The sequence below is a fragment of the Pieris rapae genome, chromosome 21 (assembly GCF_905147795.1).
Source record: "Pieris rapae chromosome 21, ilPieRapa1.1, whole genome shotgun sequence".
In the NCBI taxonomy this organism is placed as follows: domain Eukaryota; kingdom Metazoa; phylum Arthropoda; class Insecta; order Lepidoptera; family Pieridae; genus Pieris; species Pieris rapae.
This window is the reverse complement of record NC_059529.1, coordinates 843,500-867,378: the sequence shown is the minus strand read 5'-3', so window position 1 is coordinate 867,378 and position 23,879 is coordinate 843,500. Positions and strand designations below refer to the sequence as shown.

General features: G+C 33.1%; 1 protein-coding gene across 2 annotated transcripts in view; it reads right to left on the bottom strand.

Annotated features, from left to right (window-relative positions):
* Positions 1 to 1,067: 1,067 nt before the first annotated feature.
* Positions 1,068 to 23,879, bottom strand: part of LOC111000323 (Ig-like and fibronectin type-III domain-containing protein 2) — a 136,985-nt gene continuing 114,173 nt past the window's right edge. For both annotated transcript variants that reach the window (XM_045632848.1, XM_045632849.1), the window contains exons 13-29: positions 23,341 to 23,466; positions 22,646 to 22,826; positions 22,031 to 22,165; positions 21,383 to 21,561; positions 20,129 to 20,264; positions 19,430 to 19,565; positions 17,311 to 17,512; positions 14,670 to 14,775; positions 12,855 to 12,995; positions 12,182 to 12,360; positions 9,921 to 10,088; positions 7,908 to 8,031; positions 5,798 to 5,999; positions 5,375 to 5,547; positions 4,309 to 4,481; positions 3,060 to 3,143; positions 1,068 to 2,911 (exon numbers count right to left, since the gene is read on the bottom strand). In XM_045632848.1, coding sequence (XP_045488804.1) covers positions 2,720 to 2,911; positions 3,060 to 3,143; positions 4,309 to 4,481; positions 5,375 to 5,547; positions 5,798 to 5,999; positions 7,908 to 8,031; positions 9,921 to 10,088; positions 12,182 to 12,360; positions 12,855 to 12,995; positions 14,670 to 14,775; positions 17,311 to 17,512; positions 19,430 to 19,565; positions 20,129 to 20,264; positions 21,383 to 21,561; positions 22,031 to 22,165; positions 22,646 to 22,826; positions 23,341 to 23,466 — 2,637 coding nt within the window. In that variant the 3' untranslated portion in view covers positions 1,068 to 2,719. The remainder of the gene's footprint in view (positions 2,912 to 3,059; positions 3,144 to 4,308; positions 4,482 to 5,374; positions 5,548 to 5,797; positions 6,000 to 7,907; positions 8,032 to 9,920; positions 10,089 to 12,181; positions 12,361 to 12,854; positions 12,996 to 14,669; positions 14,776 to 17,310; positions 17,513 to 19,429; positions 19,566 to 20,128; positions 20,265 to 21,382; positions 21,562 to 22,030; positions 22,166 to 22,645; positions 22,827 to 23,340; positions 23,467 to 23,879) is intronic.

Below are 23,879 nucleotides of genomic sequence, written 5' to 3'. Positions count from 1 at the left end.
AAAAAGTTTGTAGTGCCACTAATTTATTTATTTAAAGATTTGATTGGTTGATTTCTATATATCTTCTTAAGTGGACCCATTTTAAATGAAACTAATATAAAAGTAAAAAATAACAATAGACTGATAGAATTTCTAAAACAATACAAGTTACGTAACAATAGTATGAATATTAATTTGAAAATCATTGAACTAACATTGTTGTGCTTTCAAGTATCTATTCTCTATATCTTTTTAAAACCCTTAACAAAAATATACGATAAATATTTTTTACGTATTTCGAGTTATGTTTTAAACGGCTAAAATATAAGTTAACTATCCTAAAGTATTTTTATTGTGCAACAGTAGTTTAACTAGAAATTGTAAATGTTATGTAGAAATTATATTGTTATCAACATCTTCAGATAAATTCGAAATATCTAAAATATACGATATATTTTAGATATCTCCTTGAGAAAAATGTAATGTTTCTATTGAGACAGTTTTTACTCGTTTCTCTAGCCATGAAAATAAAAACGACATTAGTACAGGTGCACTGAATGTGTTTTTCTTACAAATTCCGGGTATTAATCATATTTTATGGAGAAAAGGAATACAGTTTTATAGTTGAATGGGGCCGTTCATGTGTTACGTAAGCACTATAGGGGTGAGGGGGTTTTGATTTTCGTATTCGATGTTTACGTCAACAGTAATTAATTACTTTTTTACTAATATGACTAACACATTGTCTCTGCTTGGAAGCGAAATACATTTTCGAGGATTCCTACAAAAAATAAATATGTTTATGTTTTGAAAGCTTTGCTTACTTTTGCTGACAAGAGGAATTGGGAGGGGGGGGGGGGGGAGTAAATTGTAGTAAATCTGCTTACGTTATATTTACTAGAATCTGTAACCTTGGTAATAAAGCTTTGTATTGTATTGATACAAAAATACAGAAATACTATTTAAAAATAAATAATGTTATTAATTTCAATGTTATGTTAAATAAAATCTTCCAAGACTTATGGAAGAGTTGTGTAGATAAGAAGAGGATAGGATATTACATGTTGGACGAAATAAAACATATTAAAAATAATTTATATTTTTATTATTTACACTAATCACATTCGTCTTACACAAATTACTCCAAACAATATATCAAAAATGTTACATGTGAAATATACTAATTGAGATATTGTTAAGAGCAACCAATTACCTAATACATAATAATCACAATCCTTGACTGAGCAGAATTGACACATAGTCAAAATGTCAACCCTTATACACAGTATTAAAATACGAAATATTTACTGATTAATTTTACAATTATTGAGAACTTGTCTGTTACGCGATAAGGAAATAAACATCTCAGAGTATAGGGATGCTGTTAATTAATTTTAAATTTGGCGGAATTACAAAAAAATTGATTTTATTTAAATTTATAAAAATTATGTTTCTTTTATGTCTCGTATTTAAATAATACTGTGTTTACTCAGCGAAAAGAAATAAGGGCAATCAATGAATTGTGGAAAATAAATTTCATTATATATAAATTCTTTAGACAGTCTAAGACCCGAAAAACATTCAATTGTAGTTAAAATGGGCACTGATATGATATATATGTCTATATATCTTGAGTTAAATCGCATATATCGACTGTGACGAAAACATAGGTTTTCGTCATTCGAAAATTAAAATTGTATTAACACGCATAACTATTAGGGAGAATGAGCTCAGTTGTGGTAAATAAACTACAAGATTTTTGACGTGACACGTCTAATAAAACGATGAACACCGACAGCAAGCACGCAAAAGTGTAACTCATTGTCCTGTTACGCTCCTTGTACGCTTACGCTACATCTATCTCTCTTCCACTCGATTGGCGAATGCGTCCGAGGATTCACTCCTTCTTTGTTGTGATATTTTAACATGACTCAATTTTATTCATAAAAGTTGCAATCATTTCATCCATGTTTTGTTATGACGTTGTCACGTTAAACTATTGTCCATAAACCGACTTTATAGACAATGATTTTTTTCTTAGCATATATTCGGGTCTTAATCTAGGCCTACAACTACGGAATGTCTGTATTTACATATAGGCCAAACTTATCTTACTACATATTGTTCGAAGGCACATGTTTTAAGAAATACTAATTTTAAAAACTATTATCTACAATTAAAAACCCGTTCACCAATGTGAACGCATTTGCGATGAACTAACTGTGCAAACATATTAATGCAGACTCGAAACGATCAATGGAATTTCTCGATGTTTATGCGAATTTCAAATCAGAGAGACGCTTGCAAATTTAGATAATTATCGGTTGTGTTGAAATCACCTAAACTCAAATAACCGTTTTGAGAAAAGGCTTTTGGAAGTTTTTAGCTACCTCTATAAACCATTACTCTGCTAATATTGCTTTCATATTGCATATATACAGCTTTAAGTATATCTTTTTTGGTTACAATCACATTTAACTATGGAAAATATATATCATCTAAGCTCCGCCCAGACCACTAGTGGATTTTAACATTGACACTACATCGAACTACTTCAAAATGCAGTACTTTGTGTATAACACTCTGAAGTACGAAAACAGCACTGAAAGTCCAAATGTGGGTACTTCACCACGCGTGACGTCACGGGTTATGCGGGTACTTTGCCCGTCGCCGCTCAGTTCTCCGGCGCCACGCGCGACGAAAGCCGCGGCGATCGGAGCGGAGAGCGGCGAACCTCGGGCTATTTCAGTCTTTTGAAGCCAGCCCCATCCTGTCCCAGCTTCAGTTCCTCATACAGAGTAGGATCTACTTCTCGAGCTGCCGGTATTGCGGTGCTGGGGTTCTGTAATGTTTCCTGCCTCCATGCTGTACTATTTGAGACACTGTTGGCAACTCCATTCCCTCCATTCGCATTACCGTTTGGCACCGTACCCTGCGACAAAAGTTTCACGTGAAACGACTTCGACTATTTAAAGTTATTTCACACTTTAAAATTGAATTTTACTGAATTGCAACTTTTCAATGGCTTAGAAAATCTCGAATTTATGTGCAGAAGAAGTTTATTTGTGTGAATAACTTACATTTACGATAGTGTCTGGATTTGGTTCTCTCAAATAGCTTGGGTTTTCAAAGGCGACTCCACCTTGAGCTTTAAGCCTTAGATTCTGTGAAATATAGAAAAGAGGATTAACCACTATAAAGAAAGTGAAATTAAAATACTAACGTTAATAGCACGTGTTTTATATTATTATAGGCTTGCAGTGTTAGCCTAGTGGCTTCAGCGTGCAACTCTCATCCCTGAGGTCGTAGGTTCGATCCCCGGCTGTGCACCAATGGACTTTCTTTCTTTGTGCGTATTTAACATTTACTCGAACGGTGAAGGAAAACATCGTGAAGAAACCGACATGTCTTAGACCCAAAATGTCGACGACGTGTGTCAGGCACTGGAGGCTGATCACCTACTTGCCTATTAGATTTAAAAAATGATCATGAAACAGATTTAGCAATCTGAGGCCAAGACCTAAAGGGGTTGTAGCGCCACTGTTTTTTTTAAATACAGGCTTAAATCTATAATTGCACGGCCGCGAAGCGACGGATTACATTACGATATTGCGCTCTTTATATCGTATTCAACCTTTTTCAGTTCAAATTACGTGAAGTATTTTATACCACATTTAATATTCGTAAATTGAATGGAGTTTTAAAATTAATAACAGAGGCTAACTGCTATTTACACTAAAATAACGTTGCCTTTGGAACGTGTTTTATTTTGAAGTAATCTTAAATATGGTGGCGTGAAAAGTTCTAGTTCTGTTTTATGAATTTATGAACAAGAACTTATACAAGAAAGTTATACAAACTCAGAACTTAGTGCCACGGACAGAGTTTGGTAAGCGTCAGGGAAGTAGTTGTAAAAGATTTTTGAAAAAAACCGAATCACAAAAATAGCATGGCACTACAACCTTTTTAGGTCTGGACCTCATATTATCTGTTTCATGATCATTTGTAAATCTAATTGGCAAGCAGTTGATCAGCCTCCTTGACACACACCGTCGAATTTTTGTGACTAAAGCAAGTCGGTTTCCTCACGCTGTTTTCTATCACCGTATGAGCGAATGTTAAATGCGCACATAGATAGTCCATTGATGCACTGCCGGGGTTGGAACCTAAGATTTCTAGAATGAGAGTCACACGCTGCTCATAAAACTTTTTGTAAAATCTATATAAATAAAGTTATTCATCTCTCGTTTAATAAATCTACTTCTATAAATATTAATATATTCATTAACAATCCAAAGAAACTAAAGATTCCTATTATAAGAGACTAACCTTTCTATGTTTGTAATAGAATCCACCAGCCAACAGGATAGCTGCGACCAAAATACAAGCAACTGCCACACCCACAGCGGAGGCTGTGCCGGAACTGCTTACTGGGGCCGCTGCCGCACCGGTCTCTTGTCCCGCCGTCGTAAACATTATAGATTGACTAAGCGATGAAGTTCCTGAAGACAAGGATATCACATGCAACCTTAGTAAAAACTTCTTTATATACTAATATTATAATGAGGAAAGATTTATATGTATGAATGTTTCGGCTCAATAAGTACTGGACCGATTTTAAAAATTCCTTCACCATTTGAATCCTACATTATGACTGATTAATATAGGTTATTTTATTGCAAGAAAAAAAAGGATCCCTACTATAATTACGATAATGTTAGCCAAGGTGTCAAAATGCCTATAAAATGTCTTTCATCGCATGCGCTCCGAAAACGATCTCAAAAAAATGTTCCACAATATTCAAGAATTTATTAATATCTACAACAATGTGTAAAAAATAAATGTCCACCCGTACGAAGCCGGGACGGGCTGCTAGTTATTAATGAATAAAAATTGATTAAAAAACTTCAGTAGACATAATTCACATGTACCTAATTAATAAATTTGTTGTAGTTGGGTAAGCTTGCTCGGCATATTGATACATTGATACTTTAAGTATACTTAAATACAAGATTTAATGTGATACTTATAGACAACATAGAACGAAGAGAAAAAATATATGGAAATTTTAAAAACTAAAAGATAATTGATTTAAAAGTGTAAGAACAAGAATTTTTATCCAGTTGAGCGTAGTTTTGGTCAACGCGTTCTTATGAAAGGAGGGAACTTCAACAGGAGATGAGATGGAAATTTAAATTATGTTTAAAGGGCAATCAACCTCATTCTTAAACGCAAACAAATTTCTACGAATAAAAAAAAGAATCTCGAATGACAACATTGTAAAGTACTCTCTAGCCTGGTTTGGGGCGTTAGCAATTCTTTTGTTGATTTGTGATTGCCACTGGGGCAATCTAGAAACCACAGGGGTTTCAAAAATGACACAATTCACACTCACCAACATCGTTTGCAGCTTTGACTACACACTCATACTTGACGTCATCATGAAGACCAGTGAGTACCACACTTGTCTCGCTAGTATCCAGCTTCTCAGGTACTTTGGCTCCATACGCTCGCCAGAATACCCGGTATAAGTAGACTGTCTGCGGGTTCTTGATCGGTGCATCCCAACTGCATTTAGAGGATTTTGTCAGTTTGTGTGTATGTAATATGTAAGTAGAATATTGTTAAACTGGAATTGATCACTTTGTGTTTGTTCTTTTTTTATTTAAAAGGATTCCCAAAAATATTTGTATTACATCAGATTACTTTCCGCTTCACAAAGTAGAAATTCCTTAAAGAGAGGATATTTTTGCTCGTTTGATATAGACACTATACGCAGAAGACCTGGGATTTATGCTAAATACATAGATATATTTACCTTAATAGAACAGAGTGTGGTGTCGGTGCAACATGAGCTTTCAAATTCCTTGGTGGTCCTGGTAGCCTGGCTCCAGAGTCTCGGAAGCAGGCCAATGCGCGACGAGCGTGTTGCAATGCGCATGAGCGTGAGACTGGCCCTCCTCGACATAGCTCCAGACAATTTCTCGGAACGCCCCATGAGGCGCAGCAACTTCGGTGATCTAAAGAAAAAAAACTTATGCAATAAATATAAATATTCAACGAAGAGCAGTTTAAATCGTTCGAAAATTCAATATATATGACAATATCTGAAGACGTAGAATCTTGGAGACTTACAGAGAACATGACCAAAAACTGGAAGCGTTTGAGATCTGGTATTATCCACGTATGCTTAAAATATCTTGGATAGACCAGACCGCATAGGAAATCCAACCGTGGTGGACAGAATTAAGACAACCAAAGAAGTGCTTAAGAAGAGCCTACCAAAAAACGCCGGCAACGCAATTACAAGCCTTTAGGCAATAATAGTGTCAAGGGGCGGCAGTGTTACTTAACATCAGATGAGCCTCCGGCCCTTTTGCCCCCCGATCAAAAACATTTAGCGAAGTTTTATTTATAAGATAGGATTATTGTACCACTACAGAGAATCACAAAGACGAACATTACATGTGCAAATAAATACACGAAAACTTACTTAATATAATTTATTACGTATTTCATTACTTAATGTTTGTCCTTGAAAATAACAAGTTATTAGAAATATATATTTTTAGGGCTTGGTATAAGAAATATATAATAACATTAAAACTTAACATTAAAACCATAAATTGCAGGGATTCAGAACAATATAGTTCTAAAGGATGACGAAAGAGGAAAATAAATTTTCCTAAATTGTGAAATGTAAATTCAAAAATGTATCTTTCAAAAAAGATATCATACCAATCTTTAATAATAAATTGTTCAAGGAAAATCGCTACTCCACAATTTAAAATATTCATAAAAGTAAGAAAAGATTTTAGAATTTCTGCAAAATATCAATAAGTTTACGAATGCGACACTTGTTCAAATACAAATTCAGTTTGCGTCTTTCCGAATTGTCCACGCTATCGGGAAATAGTCACGTTTCAAAAGTCAACCGCTGATCAGTGATTCAGTAAGGATTTCATTTTGGAATTCAAATTTTTCCACAATAGACGCTTAACCAAATCACCAAATCACTTTAGCTATTAATATTTTACGAATTTTGTGAGCAAAAGTCTCAAACATCACACACGTTAATAGGAGGTAGATGAGATGCTTATGAATATATATATTTTAGAATATAACTACAATTATCTAAACATAATACATAAAAATATATCTAATATCTAACCTTAAAATTTAATTATTAAAAAATACTATTAAAAGCGTTCCCCCTTTGAATAGCTAGACTAATTCTTTGTGCGAGGTAGCTGCCAGCTCTTCGTTCTCCTGTGATGTCGACTAACCTTTTTGATAATTCTCTAAAATATTTTAGAATATATGTGTCAGAATAATATGAGAATTAAAGAAGGTGCTGCGCTAACCAGAGCATCAGAGTCGCTAGCAATATTTCACCCAATTTACGAGAGGACTCTTATATTGAAACTTCAATTTGTCACTAACAAGTATCTATATACACGGCTGCATCAAGAAAACGGATTAAAATACAAAGCGTTGCTTGCAACAATTGTACACAACTTTTTTGTTTTGCTAAATAATTTATTCAAAAACCGTATTCGCTAAATGAATGTATTTTAATTATTAAATATAAGATGTTTTTCTCTCTTGGATTATTTGTATTTTGTATTTTTTTGTGTGTTTTGTTGGTAATAAATGTTATGTCTATGTCTAAGTAGCAACAAATAACTTACCTAATAAATAATATTTATTATACACTTATCAAAACATTTACATATGTATATTTCATACATATGACTTAAAGTTTTCTGCGGAAAAATGTAGTACATTATTCTTACGTCAATATAAGTTGCAGGGATACTTTTAGTATGAATTGTACAAGATAGAGATTAGACATGAAGCTAAGTTCACAGACTAGTCTCTGGATATGTGACCTTTGTCATAAAATTCTGTGAATTAGAAGTTCTTACCAGAGCCATCAGCAGCGCATTTCATCAACTTGTCGAAGTCATTGATGCACTCGGGACGGTCCATGATGTTGTCCATGTCCAGATGGAAGCTGCAGGCATCTATGCATGACGACGACACGTTCATCTATAATAATATATTTTAAATGTTAATTAAATATAAGTTCACGACGCCCTCATAATTTAATTCTAACCAGTTAAGGCGAAAAAAACATTCAGCTTTGGGGGAGTGCTGTGGTAATTATACCACAAAATTTAAAAGTGCAGGCAGCCTAGCAATTTTTAAATTAAGGTTAAAAGACCATCTATTAAGTGATCCCAATCTACGGAAATTAAATTCCACCCAAGTTCTACCACCACCACGTGATAATTGTATATTTAGCATATAATTGTTCTCATGTAAGTGACGATTGTCTATTAAGAGGATAAAAGTCTTTAAACCTAATATGAAAGCATAAGATTATATATTTTTATATATATAAAAATTTTGACGGTTCTTTAAAGCAGTCGGTTTTTTAAGCACATAAATTGCCTAACAAAAAAAGTTTCAAAATTTATTAAAGTATATAGTTCAAAGAAAGCTAATCATTATGAGAGCAAACGTTCACAATTTACAATATTGAAGTTAATTTTCAAAATTCTCAAATAAACTCTTTGAAATTTCAACGTCAGCTCAAAGTATTTCAACTTTTAACTCGCGAAACAATTTCAATGGCACAAAGTATCAGAGTAAATTGACGACTCTGATAAAAGAAAGGATTAGAGAAAGGAGTGAAAATAATGCCCAGTTATATATTTATATAAAAAGCAATTTGTATACAGAAGAAGAGCAGTGTTGGCGTAGTGGCTTCAGCGATACCGGGGATTGAACCTACACCTAAAGATTGACCTTTAGGTGTAGGTTCAATCCCCGGCTGTGTATCAATGGACTTTCTTTCTAAGTGCGCATTTAACATTCGCTCGAACGGCGAAGGAAAACGGAGGAAACTGGCTTGTCTTAGACCTAAAAAGTCGGAGGCTGACCACCTACTTGCCTACTGGTAGTAAATGTAAATTTACAATTATTTTTTTTGACCTTCATAAGTGTACTTGTTTACCTAGATGAATAAAGATATTTTTATTTTGTTTTGTTATTATATTGTAATATCATAAAACAGATACACAAATCTTAGACAAATCCAAAAAAGTTTATACTCTCAATTTAATAAAAACTTATGTTTTATGTCCAAAAACTCTTGTCACATTTATTTTATCTTGTACGTATGTATCAGTAAAATAAATAAATAGTTTGATGGTGAAATATATATTCGTGACCGATGACAAACCAAAAAAAATCCATACTCATAGTTGCTACTTAACGCTCAATTCGACTCCCGTCACAATATGCGTCGAAATCGAAACGTACCAATTCTTAAAAGGCTGGCAACGCACTCGCGAGCACTCTGGCATTGAGAGTGTCTATGGGCGGCGGTATCACTTAACATCAGGTGAGCCTCTTACCCGTTTGCCCCGTTTTATAAAAAAAAAATCGAACAAACTTGGGAACTCGCTTCACCAAGCATATTGGACGAATACGCGTCTTTAAGCAATCGAACGGCTAAGCGATTTGATACACAAAATAGGTTAAAGTTATGCCCAGCAGGCGACATTATCTAACTGACTTATAAGTCAGTTATTGATATATCAATAAAACAAATAACGACCCAGTAAAGCTGACAATTGTCTTAACACATTGAATTATTAAACAATGGACACAAAGTAATAGCCAGAAACCAACACGTTTTATGGCGAATGTTTAAAAAAAATGTATGAATATATCTTACTAATATAAATAACTACTTAATATATATACTTTGTCATACATTTTATATATGATTTTATCCTATTCGGTGTATAGACCCTTGTTCCGTGGGGATGAAATGCTTTTAAATTTTTTTACTAAATTTTTTTACTAAATTTTTTAAAAAAAAACTAGAGATCTCGGTGTAACATTATTAAGAATCTGATTCATCTTACCTCAGCACAACACTCTGTGACATTGTGGTGTGGCATGGTTGACCGAAGTCTCACTGATACTGGTCTCAAAGTCTTCCCGAAGGCGTTCTCAGCATGACAGAAGTAGTCACCCTCATCTGCTTCACTTATCTTCTTGATTATGAGCCTCATTGTATACTTGGTTTGTTCCTGGTAAGAGTTATTACTGATTAAAAAAAATATCAGATTTTTTAAAAATTTACAATTAAAGTTATAGTAAAGAAGTCTTGTAAGGTTTGTGTGTCAAAGTTAATAAAAAAATAAAAATATAAGCATCACTGTTACTAAAAATACTATAAGAAATAGATAAATCAATAATTTTGGGCGGACTAAAAACAAGATTGCGTGGGATTTTTAGTTGAGTAAGTAGAAGTTCTTTATAACTGCGAAAAATGATATTTTAGTTTCAAGATTTTTCTGCGGAGGAGGGATATTATTTTAACATTTCGTCGGGCTATATTTAAAACTTCCACGGAAGTATGCCCTCCCATGGTGGGGAATGGGGAGCTCCGGAGTACAACAAAAAACTATCTTCGATATATTTTTTTAACTCTTTATTTAATAAAATAATATAGTATATTACAATATGTTACATTAGAAAACCGCTGTGGTTTATATTGATGTAACCATAGCAGTCTTGTTTATTATTTTATTAACAGTCTAGAGATTATATTATTAACTCTCTGATTTAACAACTTTACTGTGATATACATACCTATTTTGAAAGTTTGGTTACAGATCTCAGAAGTTGAGTTAAAGGTCAAAAGTTTGTAAAATGTTATCTGTCAAAATTTTCTTTAACCGAAAATTGAAGCGAATTAATAAAATCAAAATATTTCTATTAAAATGAACAATGAATAAAGATGAGACTGAAGGAAATTTTCCAATTTTCTGATATCGGATAGACTAAGCCTTACCGATAGTACCATAATTAAATCTTTTCGTTCGGAAATTGAAATAATATCAAATTTATATTTTATTTTTACCGAACGGTATTTTTTAATTAACTAATGACAATTAAGGGAACTACAATATTAAAGAAGCAGGTTGTTTATAGACCCAAAAATCGCTAGATTCAGACGGATAAGCTTGTTTATGAAGAATATTTTCATTGAGTATATTAAAATGATTAAAGCGATGATGAGTAAAGCGTGAAATAAGTCTTGTGCCGTTCCAGATGCAGCAACTCTTTCACAGTCGTAAAAAACCTAACGTTACGAAGATATGATTTTTTTCCGAATTTTATACAGAACTAGACAGATGTTTGGTTGCAATCTTACCAGGTGATGAAGGAGATGTGCTTACTGAGCCGTTGCTTGAATTAATCCATACTCTAATACAGAAGATCTTCAATTATTTTTTATACAATTTTCATTGTTTTCTTTCAGTTGGGGTGGATATTATGTCTAATATTACCGAACACATATTATATAGATATAACATAAAAAATAAATAAGATTATGGAAGAAAGAAGCTGATGGGTCAAGTTCCAACCGACACCCATCCTGCAAGGACGAGAATTACGGCGCTTTAAAATATATTTTTTTAAACTGAATTATTAATATGCTTTTATTTAATAACCATGACATTTAACAGTGTCAGAAGTTTATAAATATTAGTATTACATTAAAGTAAAAGGTTTTAACTAATATAGTATGAATATGAACGAATATGAGTTAATCTGCATAGTATTAAGTTTCCAACGAAGTGTCGTAGACCGAATTACGTTTTGGAATACGGAAAATAATTTTGTCTGCAATATATCTAATTTCCATTTGTTGAAATAGAGTAAGCCGGAGTTTAGGAATTTAGTAAATCGACTATTTCCACTTAGTTTGTGGGTCTTCTTTTGACAGCTCGTGCACTGAATAGTGCGATAATGATCGTGTAGGTTAGGCATTTAGACACCAGTTTAGTACTTTTTTGCTAAAATTTTGGTCATTTTGGTATGTGCCCCGCCCATTTCCACTTTAGATTTTTTTTTAATTTTTACTGCAACATATGTTACCTTAGTTGTTTTTCTTAAAGCTGTATTCTTTACCTTTTTAAAACATTAATATTGTTCAAAATTCCAAATTCCAAATTCCGTCTGCAAAACCAACCTAGGAGTTCAGGTTCCTCTCTTTTGAAGTCTTCGGGAATATAACAGAATAAACACATGTGTTAAGCTTTTCACCCAGGCATTTCAGCTCCATAACACTCTTAATAATTCATTCTCTAGTAAAAATAGATAGATAACAAACCTCTGGATCAGCCAATAGTTGAATGCTGTAGTTTGGACCATCAATGACTGGGGTTCTTCCGTTGGGGTCCCTCCAGAAAGCTATAGTGGGTTTAGGAAGAGCTTCTACTCGACACTCTAGGATTACAGCATCTCCAGCTGCTGCCATTGTTATTCCAGACGCCTGGATTGTAGGTACATCTGTGAAAAAGATTTTAATGATATAAATTTTTGTAAATGTATGTTTATCGTTTAATGATGATTGGCCACAAGTAAAGTCGGATCGTGTCGTGTAGGTTAAAGATGTTTTCAATCAAAATTAACGTAAAATTCAATATTCAAATACAAATATAAATATTATTTGATATAACAAGAGTTTATTCATTTTAAGAAACAGTTGTAAAAAACAGCAGTTCTAACACTGCATAGGCTGTGTTCATAACCTAGTCCCTCAGTCTTGTTTTTAGATTGTAGACGTTGGACGGGAAGATATTTACAATTATATTAAATATATATTTATATACTTGGTTGTCAACTTGATGTAGTTGCCAAGTTATGTAAATTATGAGCCTTTATGTTCGTCAATGATAATATATTTACACGATTTTATTATTTTATGAATTTTTATTTTATTTTAAAATAAATTAAATGGAAGAAAAGATTTAAAATCTCCTGTATAAACTTCTCGGACTTACGTGAAATATTGATCTTGCGAGACGCCTGCATGGGCGTGCCATATCCATTGTCTGCGTAGCACGATATCTGGTCCATGTCTCGTGTCACGTTATGAATCACAGTCACCATATGACGTGTCATCTCTTGACGGACTAGCCGACCTAGATAACAGGGAATAAATCATTGTAAAAACTTTGTTATGGCTTGAAAAACTACTAGAAACTGAAAAACTCTTTACAAGTAACATTTTATAAAAATAATCACAATATAATAATACTTATCACAATAATACAAAGCCAACAGGATAATTAGATAACATAAGTACGTACATTAATAGCCGACACTATTAAAACAATGACAGAAAACTGTACATGTCGTATGTCTTTTAATAAAAATATTGTTTTGTAACTGATTATTAAAAAGTAAACATCTTCTTCATCTTTTTTTATATAATAGGGGGACAAACGAGCCTGTGGGACGCCCAAAAAGGGAATCATCGCAGCCCATAGACACTCATTTTTAGTGGTTGCGTTGCCGGCCTTTAAGGGAATTTTAAATTGTTGGAGATCGTATCTCTCAGGAAAGATCTCCGCCGGTAAACGATTCCACAGTTCGCTAGTTCGCAAAAGAAAATGCCTTGTGAAACGGACGATGGAAGATTTCCAGCCATCAAGATCGGTTTCAGTGGAATGTTTCAAACTTCAAGGCATATAACCAAACGGTTAATCAACCATTTTTGCCCGACAAATCGATTTTGATATACAAAATTTGCATTTCATTTTAACAATAACAATTTTGCCGCGTACTGCCACTATGTGAAACACACTGAAGTATTTCCAAATCAATTCGACTTAGGGGCCTTCAACAATAGAAAGAGAAAGGAGGAATCAATTCTTAAAAGGCCAATACAATTGCGAGCTCTCTGGCAATGTCACTTATCATCAGGTGAGCCTCTGCCCGTTTCCCCAATATAATAAAAAAAATGTTCTATAATTGTTACAAATAATTATTATAGTAATTTTGAAATTGTGTCTGCAGCATTTCCTACCTACTATGTGAGTTTTAATTAATTTCTCGTAAATTTCTACAGTTTAAATTTTATCTTAAATTTTCCCTTTTAGTATAATTTTACAACACGCTATTGAATACAGAAATGGAGCAACACAAATAGCTCTTAAATAGAATTCGCTTTTAAGATAAATTACAATTTCATTGTCACGAAATATAGTTAAATATATAAAGGTTTTAATTAGAATCGCGTTAATTAGAAGCTTTGAGAGGTCTTAAAATGTTCACGATACAGTTAATGATACCTTAGCTTAGACGAACGTCTAGCTTTGGCGCAATAAAATGTTATGTATATTTCTTTATTTGTATTCATTTTTTTTAAAGAACAGGGGCTCATATATTAAGTGATAGTAGTGTCCACGGACACTCAATGCCAGAGGGTTCGCCAGTACGTTGCCGGCCTTGTAAGAATCGCGCGTTTTCTTAAGTCGAATATGCACTTTAGTGGGTGGTTTGTTCCATTTGGTGAAGGAAGGGACCTCGAGGTGATTAGTAAGATGATGAAACTCAGCTGCCAAACTATCTTAGGTTTTGATCATTAGGTGAATAAGTCGTTTCCATAAAGATATCTAAGATGACTCTAAGAGATAACTCTCGCTCACGGAAAGAGCAATAATTATGAAGATCGTTTGACAATTATGTTTAGCCATACGTGTTAAATGAAGTTTACTTGATACCTCTATTAAAGTAAAGTTAACTATAACACAGCCCAATTTAAACTATTGTTTGACGTGACGTATCACACGATATGAAGACCAAGAAATTACCTGATATGTATAATGATATGGTAGGCGTCGGTGTCCCCATGGCAATACACAGAATCGTCATGCTGGAGCCTTCCACCACTAGATTGACGGGGTTGATTGTAGGTGGCTGTAAAATAAGTGAATATTGTAAAAAGTCTTGCCACTGACAGATTACAGCTGCCCGCCATTTTAAGTTTTCAGTAAGTTTACCATAAATCCAATTGGAAGCTTAAACGGGTCCTACCTCTTAACTCAGTTAAGTACTGGGGCAAACAATTTCTCAACGATAAGAGATAATTAATTTCATGAATAAGAATAAGATTAAGAGTGAACAAAAAAACATCAGTGGAACTGCAATCTTTTTAGGTCTGTGGATCAGATTTCTGTTTCATGATATGCCAATCTTATATGCAAGTAGGTGTTCAGCCTCTTGTGCCTGACCCACGCCGTCGGCTTTTTGACAAGCAGGTTTTCTCACGGTTTTTTCTTCACCGTTTGAATGCGCTCATAGAAAGAAAGTACATTGGTGCACAGCCGGTGATTGAAGCTAAGACCTCAGGAATGAATGTCGCACGCTAGAAATAGGCCAACACTGCTCCAAGAATAAACAAGAAGCCCTCGATATAATTGTTATATCGCGTGTCAATAAATTATGGGATTTGGCATAAGTTCACACGAAATAGAACTCTGACCCCATGGTTAAACACACTATCTGCATTTTGGTATCTTTTATATAAAAATCAGAAGTCAAAAGTTATAAGTTCTACTATCTGTTATACATAATAACCTTTAAAGCTTGCTAAAGTCTTTCAATCCTACGCTAGCTTGAATAACTTAGATAATATTTGTTTCTTAGTAAAGTTGAGGACAAAGGTTTATAAGGCTTATAACACATTATTGCTGCTTTATTGCTGGAGAGTTTCTTGCCAGATCTTCTCGACTCAGCCTTAATGTGAGAATGGGATAATATATATCGATAAAAGAATAATACCATTTTTTAGTATTTACCCGATTATTATAAAATTTACTTAGGTTTATAATTATTTGATTTCCAGATTTCCCACAATTCTATAACGTCAATCATACAATATATAAATAAATGTGTATTAAATTTTTGGTTTTAGACGTGACAACGTCTTATAATTCGATGGAGCCGGCTGCACGCACGAAAAAGATGACTCATGCAGCGTTACCTTGCGGCGCGTCGTTACCTCTGATGCTTTCCATTTAAAACTTGAATGCGAGCGTACAAATAAAAGTAACTTGATCAATTCAATTGTGATTTTCATTTACCTCCTTCTCTATATCCATACAAAATATCTATCAAACACAGAAAATAAAATTATCTTTTGAAAAATGTAAAAAAATACTCTATCAGTATTTTCTTCATGTTAAACTATCGTCAGTAAACCGACTTTATAGACAACAGACTTAAAAAAAAATATTAAGAAATATTAAATTTAAATGACAATAATTTAAGAAAAACAATGTTTTTATGACACGTACACACAAGATTTGATAAGTGATACAAACCAAGGTTTTTGTTAGTTTTAAGTTACATATTCTGTCCAAATAGAACATCAATTATTGATTATTATCATCGATGAAATATTTATTTATTATAATTATCTTAAATAACTTGGGCCATCCAAGCGCTATCTAGTTCATTAATAATTACATTAAGTTAATATCTTAAAACCACTGACACGCGCCAATAAGCAATTATCTCATTAAAAGCCTCATTATGACTTACCGCCTACATTAATGAGCGTTATATTAAGCTTAAATTGCCTTAATTTTTCTAGATTCTACAAATTATAGCGAATTATTTCATTATAAATAGGCTTTATCATTGGATTATCCTGTCAGTTAATGTGAATTTTTGCTATGTTAATTTTTATGCAGTCTGAAAGGCATATATAATATGTAGCATGTAATATATGAAACGGAAGGTTTATTATTACTATGTTTGACTTATGTCGAGCAGTACTGGCCTAGGGGCTTCAACGTGCGACTCTCATGCCTATCGTAGGTTCGATGCCCGGCTGTGCACCAAGGGACTTCTATGTGCGCAATTAACATTCACTCGTACGGTGAAGAAAAGCATCGTGAGGAAATCGACTTGCCTTACACCTAAAAAGTCGATGGCCTTTGTCAGGCACAGGCGGCTTGCCTACTTTTCTAATAGATTGACATATCATGAAACAGACACATAAATCTGAGGCCCGGATAAAAAGGTTAGCGCCACAGATTTATTTTAATTTTAATTAAATAATTTTTGTATCTCAATTAATATCTACTAAACACCAGTTAGTTACGAGGCACAAATGATGTATTGATTTCTGACGTTTTCAATGGAACTGGTCACATATGCCTATTTATTTCCCAAACAATTGTAATACCATGCCGCAAAAGTTTTTCATTCTTGCATTCTGTGTAAAAAACATATCTTAGATGCAAGTCAACATTAAGTAAATTACTTAAATAAGTTTATTAATATAACTCTTGTTTATATATGTACATATATATACATTTTATTTTTATTATTAGGGAATGTTTGACACTATCGTATTTCTTTTATCTATAAGAAAAGTGTCCATGCATTGTAATGAATTATACACTATTGACGTGACGTGGGTTTGTTCTATCTATAAATACATACCTCAACAAATGCTGGGTAAGCTGGATCAGTCCAGGCCAGTAAAGTCTCCGAAGGCAGTGAGTTTCCGGCCACAGCATGCGCGGTCACCCAGACAACATACTGCGTATTCGGTGTCAATTTCTCAAGGGTATGCGCAGGGACAGTGGTTGATATTATCGTTACGTTGCTCGTACCCAGTTGTGATGGTGATTTGAAGAAAAGCCTGGTGAAATAAAAAAATATTTATATAATAACACAATATAAATTTCGTTAATTAATATTGTATGAAAAACTACGAAGCAGTGGGACTCGTACGTGTTTAGCTTGATTGTGATTGGTCAATAGCAATTGGTTATCTCTGGTCCAATCTGTGACACGATCAGTCGATCTTTATCAATGGAGTAACAACATTTGGGGCCTCATACTTTTCTGTATTCCGTGATCATTTCTAATAGGTAAGTAGGTGATCAACCTTCTATGTCTGACATTCGCCGTCGACTTTTTATGTGTAAGGCATGTTGGTTTCCTCAAGATGTTTTCCTTCACCGTACTAGCGAGTGTAAAATGCGCACTGGAGAAAGTCAATTACTCCGGGGATCGAACCGACGATCTCAGAAATAAGAGTTGCGAGTTAAAACCACTAGGCCAATACTGCTTTTCTCTTTCTCTCGTTCTATATTACTACTGTTTCATTTTCTAAATTCTTTGCCTCGTGCTGAATGTCAGATTGAGTGGTGGATTTGTGATGAACTTTAATACATAATAATAATAAATCTTTTATTTGTACATTCAAATTCATATATAATTAAAAATAGCACAATCAGCAATATCATATTATTGTGTTATTTTTAGTGAAAATGTCATATTAATTATCATAATGATAAAAAATAACGATTCAGTTATTTATAAATATTGTCAAAACTTTTGGTCTATACTATCGGGCACCTTGTTTTTAAACATTTTAGTATAAATAGTTATTTTTGTTCGCGAAAACAAAATTCAATTTTAGTTTGACAGGGTATTTATATAGTCAGTACCAGATATGATTGAAACATTTTACGTCAAAATATTTAATATTTCTTGTCAAATTTAATTTAGATGACTGTTAATATTTGATCTTAGTACTAACTTTAATCAGTACCAAGGGGTTTCCACTTTCCAAGTTTATAATTAAATTAGTTCGAATGTTAGTACAGGTATGTGATGCATATCTCAATGCAGAGTCTTGGCAAGAGGTACCTCAGAAGTGCATCGCATAGTGTACATACATCGGTAATTTTTGCGTAAATAAATTTAAGATTGGAGAAAGAAAACACCGTATGAATTTTAAATTAATATTTTGTTATGTGATTAAGGTTAAGACTAGCGCTTAGACAAAAATGACATTTAACATACGCGAATCATATTGCTGAGTAATAATTTAAAAAAATAGAAAATATATTTTGTAATTAAATTAAGACTTTCTTCAATTACTTTTTTTTTAAATAAACATATAATTTAACAAATAATAAAGTGTATAAAAGTAGAAAAAGTATTTAAGATTTAAAAACGAAAATAACTTTTTTAATTTCATTCAATAAAAAATTTAAGACATCTCCAACCGTTAAAACTGATATTACAAGAGCGAAAAATGTTTTATGAATGTATAAACTCGGCGAAGAATTTAACGATGTCAATAAAATATGAAAAATTGTTTAATTACTTTAACTCTAACTTGGTTATGCGTCTTCTTTTATCCAATTTCGCAAAAAAGAAAGTGTATTTTTATTGTAGAAACTGTATGTAACTATTATTTAAGTAACAGAACTAAAACTAGTAAAAAGGATTTGAAAATTATAAAAATAACTAAAACTACTAAATAAGTATTATTTAAGTAAGAGAACTAAACTAATAAAAACGTATTAATTAAGTAACAAAACAATAAACAAGAAAACAAGAACTAATTATGTAACAGTACTAAAACTAGTAAAAAGTACTCAAAACTTATAAAAAGTACTTGGTACAACACACAGTACAAACAGTACTGAAAACTGTCGGTAAAAACTAAAAAACATTGCTTCATCTAAGATAAATGTCTCCTTATGACGCAAAAATTAAAATACTTAAAGAACCTATTACTCGGCATTTAACAAATACTTACGTGTAAGTAATTTTCTCATCGGGTTGCGAGAAGAGTGGTGGCTGCCAGCTCAATGTGAGCCAGGTTGCTGAGTGAGAAGACACGGAGAGAGAGTGAGGTGGAGATGGAATTCCGGTCACCTCCTTATTCACAACATCTGTATAAGAGAGTTCACTACTTTATTTTCTGAATAGTTTAATATTTTAGAACAGGGAACAAAAAGGTAGCCTGATGTTAAGTGATACCACCATGCTAGAGGCCTCGCTCCAAATCGAAAATTATTGTAAAAAATATATAATTCAGAGGCTTAGGAAATTGGTGGTAAACTTATATCCATGCCCTGGGTAAGCGTCCTGTCCATTATATTCTAGTCGTTTTTATTTATAACTGACAGTAGGGTCAGCAATGTGTCTGCCTCATGTTTAGGGACACTTTATAGTGAAGGATGTAAAAATCTTTTTTTTGTACTCTCGTCATATTTTATTATGTAACTTTATTTCTGTGGTAACTGTTTTGTTTTTTTTTTCTTTAAACTTTAAATTTGGTTGCCTATTAATGTATGAACTTTTTTTCTATGACTCAGTATCATATACCTTATTAACTGTAATCGTTTTGTTTTTTTCACAACTATACATGGGAGAAAACCAGTACTTATACTAAAATAAAGAAGATTATTAATATTATTTAATAATAACTACAATTAAAAGTACAATAATTTACCTTCAGTGATGTTGAGCAACAGCATACTAGATGGTAATGATGTTCCATACTCGTTGGCTGCTACCACGAACATATGATAAGTGGAGTTTACTTCCAGACCTTCCACACGTACTTTTGTATCGTTAACTTGCATTTGCTATAAAATGTATAAATAAATTTATGTCTTTTAAAAATATTATCAATCCAACCCTATATAATCCATCCGTCATATACGTTTATTTTAAATAATTATTTATTAACATATATATTTGATATTTAAACCAAAAAAAAGATACACAAAGTTTTGTATTGCGTTGCTCGGTCATACAAAGACCACTATTTAAGCTGCCTTAGAATGTGCTCTAAAAGAGAAGAAGATATTAAGTATATCCAAAGCGCTAATGCTGCATCATGAACACACCCCACATCACACACCAACACACAACACACTCGAATTAGTTAATTACTTAGTAAAATGTGTTGAATATGTTCTATTCTTTTCTCCCTTTGTAAATGTTTGAACCTTTTTGTTTTTATTATATATCTCTGGGTATTTCATAGTATAATTGTTTTTGTTCGTCGGAATAAATAAATATGCCAGTAACAAAAGCGTTATCTAAACAAAGTTCCAACTCATACGATTGTCAATCTAAAATTAAAAATAGATTCAATAGCAAACGAAACAATAGTCGTACGAACGTAACAAAAAGGAAAAGTTACATTCGAAAAACCCAGCTTATATTTCCATTGTGAAGACTATTGTCCATCTAGTTTCAATTGCCCGATCTTTGTCGGTTGCAATAAAGGTCCAACGTCTGAAATTCGCGCCATATTGCGTCATACTTCTAAGAATCAATCACGTTTTTAATATGGAAGATCTGACTCGACTCAAAGTTATCTAGTTCATGGTTTAGGTTAGATTCATATTATCTAGAAAATATTTTTTAACACGAATTATCATTATAGTGCACACTGTTGTATATAATACATAAGGAGTGTGGAGTAAATTGAAAATTCTAAAGTAGTAATTAATCTATCCCTTTTCATCACAGCGTAAAAAACTGTGACAGCAAGAGACGAATATATATTTACATATAAATTTTCTCAACAACAATATACAGCTCACTAATGTGTTTGGAACTTATTGACTTAGACGCTAGTATTCGTATATATTCTACAGTACAGTAGTCAAAGTTAATAGTTCGTTGAAAATGCTTTTTAGGAAAATCTAACGTTTACTTAATTATAAAAAAAAAACATTTCTTTTATACATACACTATCCAATTGCAGTGTATTGAAGTAGTAGGGTTGCGAATTGTTGTCAACTTTCTGCCAGTGTACCACGTAGAAGGTCGCATTGGCTCCGTCTTGCGGTGGTGTCCAGTCCAGGAAGAGTTTGTCATGGGAAACCACCGCATGGAGTTCCCTGGGCGGGCCGGGGAGATTACCAGTTCCTGGTGATAATATTAACCGATAAAATGCTATATTGCACACATCTGTAGGTATACGTTTTCTCATTATTTTAAAGGGTGATTTATCAAATTTAACATTGATTCTTGTCAATAGAAGGAAATGTTTTTTGGGGCCGTTCAAGTATTTCGTAACGACTATAGGGGGGAGGGATGTCTTAGGTTTTCTCATTTGGAGTTGACGTCAACAGTAATTATTGACTTTTTACTCATATTACCCACACTTATAGTCTATGCTTGAAAACGGAATGCATTTTCGAGGATTAATTTTTTATATACTAATATTTTGAGAGCTTTGCTTATTTTTCTGACAAGAGGGGATGGGGGGATAAAATGCAGTAAATCTACTTACGTAATGCTAGAACGGTCCCTAAAGTTAAGTAAACTTAACTAAAATACAACATTATTTTCCTTGACTATTAATTTATCTTTTATATGTAATTAAAAAGTATACCTTCTTCAAAGCATTGGACTATATTTCCAATATATGAGACGCAGGTGTTGACGCCACCGCGATATGCGCCTGCGCAGACTCCACGACAAGATGGCGGCACACCGCGACGTGCGCAACATGCTTCGTGATTCCGACCTAGAAAAGGTTTGTTTTAGCGCCAACAGAATTTCCACAAGTTTTTTTTTTATTGGACCTTAAAATTAGGACAAACACATGTCAACATCAACTTACATACGAAAATATAAAAAAAAGCGGTGCCGTCCCTAGAACATATGGACACGACCAGCGAAATTAGGTAAATACAATAAAGTGTCAAAACAAAAAACAAACAGGCGGCTGAGGCCAGCGAACCATGAAAAATGTCAAAACTCTGTGCAATATCATTATGGTGGCGACACAACCTATTAATTGGAGAGTTGGAAGAAAGAGAGTTGGAAGAGTTGGAGATTGGAAGTTAACTATTTATATATACTATCATAGTTAAAGTAGTGAAGTGTAGATTGGTGTCAAAACATATTTGATTGTTGTGCGACTCATTCGATGTGCAATTAATTTCATTGTTATGTACGCAACAACTTTCTGATATAATAAAATACCATAGAACAAGGAACTCACCTCCAGCACCACAGCGAAGTAATTTGTGGAACTCCTGCGCACATAACGGTGCAAGCTTCCTCAAATCGGACATCTTGGCGTCGTATGAACAGAGAGACATGCAGACAGTGGCTACTTGGACTTTCGCGCAGCACTGTGTCACATTGTATGCGTTTGCTACTTCCACTTCTTCTTCTATAGCCTGTACATAGATTTAATATAAAATATAATAATATATTCTTTGTTTTCTCCTTTTTTTTAAATCAACTTTGACGTAGCTCACACACTGTTTGGTTGTATGGTAATTATTTCTTTTTTATAAAAAATAATTTAATAGTTGCAATATTTGTAAATATGTGAGCGCAATGTATAATTACATAATAACTAACTTATCATATAAGCATTGTTCTTATGATACCACCAAGCGTCTACTTTATTATATTATAGTAGTTTTTTTATTATTAATTACAGAGTCTATACATATAATGAATATCAAATCAATTTATAAAGTATGGTAAAAACTATTTTAAAAGAGTAAGTATAGTTTCTTGCCCATTCCTCTCAATATGAAACTACCTTTTGGATTAGGGTGAAACAAGCGTATTTTTTTAAATAATTTAACAAGATAGTGAAAAAGAGTTTATTAACAATTCAATGGTTTCCTATTGAAAATTATGTATGTTACATAGGCGAGCGAATTAGAATTTAATACTTACAACACTCTGCGTCCTAAATATCAGCCTTGGTGATGCTTCACCCAATCCGTGTTCGTTCACAGCTTCGACATAAATCTCATAATCTGTGTTTGATTCCAAATCTTCCAAGATGTAAGGTGACTGGACCTATAAATAAAACAAAAAAAAAAAATAAGTTCAAGCCAATGCACCAACTCTTGATGATGGACTCAATGATTTTCCTCTTTTCAAACCTCATGAGAATTCTCGTTCGACATAAATTTTGCGCTGATGAATACGTTATTGCCAAATCTGAAGTCATGAAGATTAATACGATTTATCATTAGACTCAATCTAATGATAAATCGTATTATAAAAATGGTAGCGAAGTTGAATAATTAAATTAAATACTATAAAAAAAAAACAAATTTTTCAGACCACCTAATAGGAGCTGATAAGGTTTTATGGTTAGGTTAGTTGAAACAACCAATTATAATATTACAGTAACTATGATTTACTAATAATGTGAGTTATAAAGTTCGTGGAGGTGGCTTAAGCTGAAAGCCCCGTTTGGGTAATGT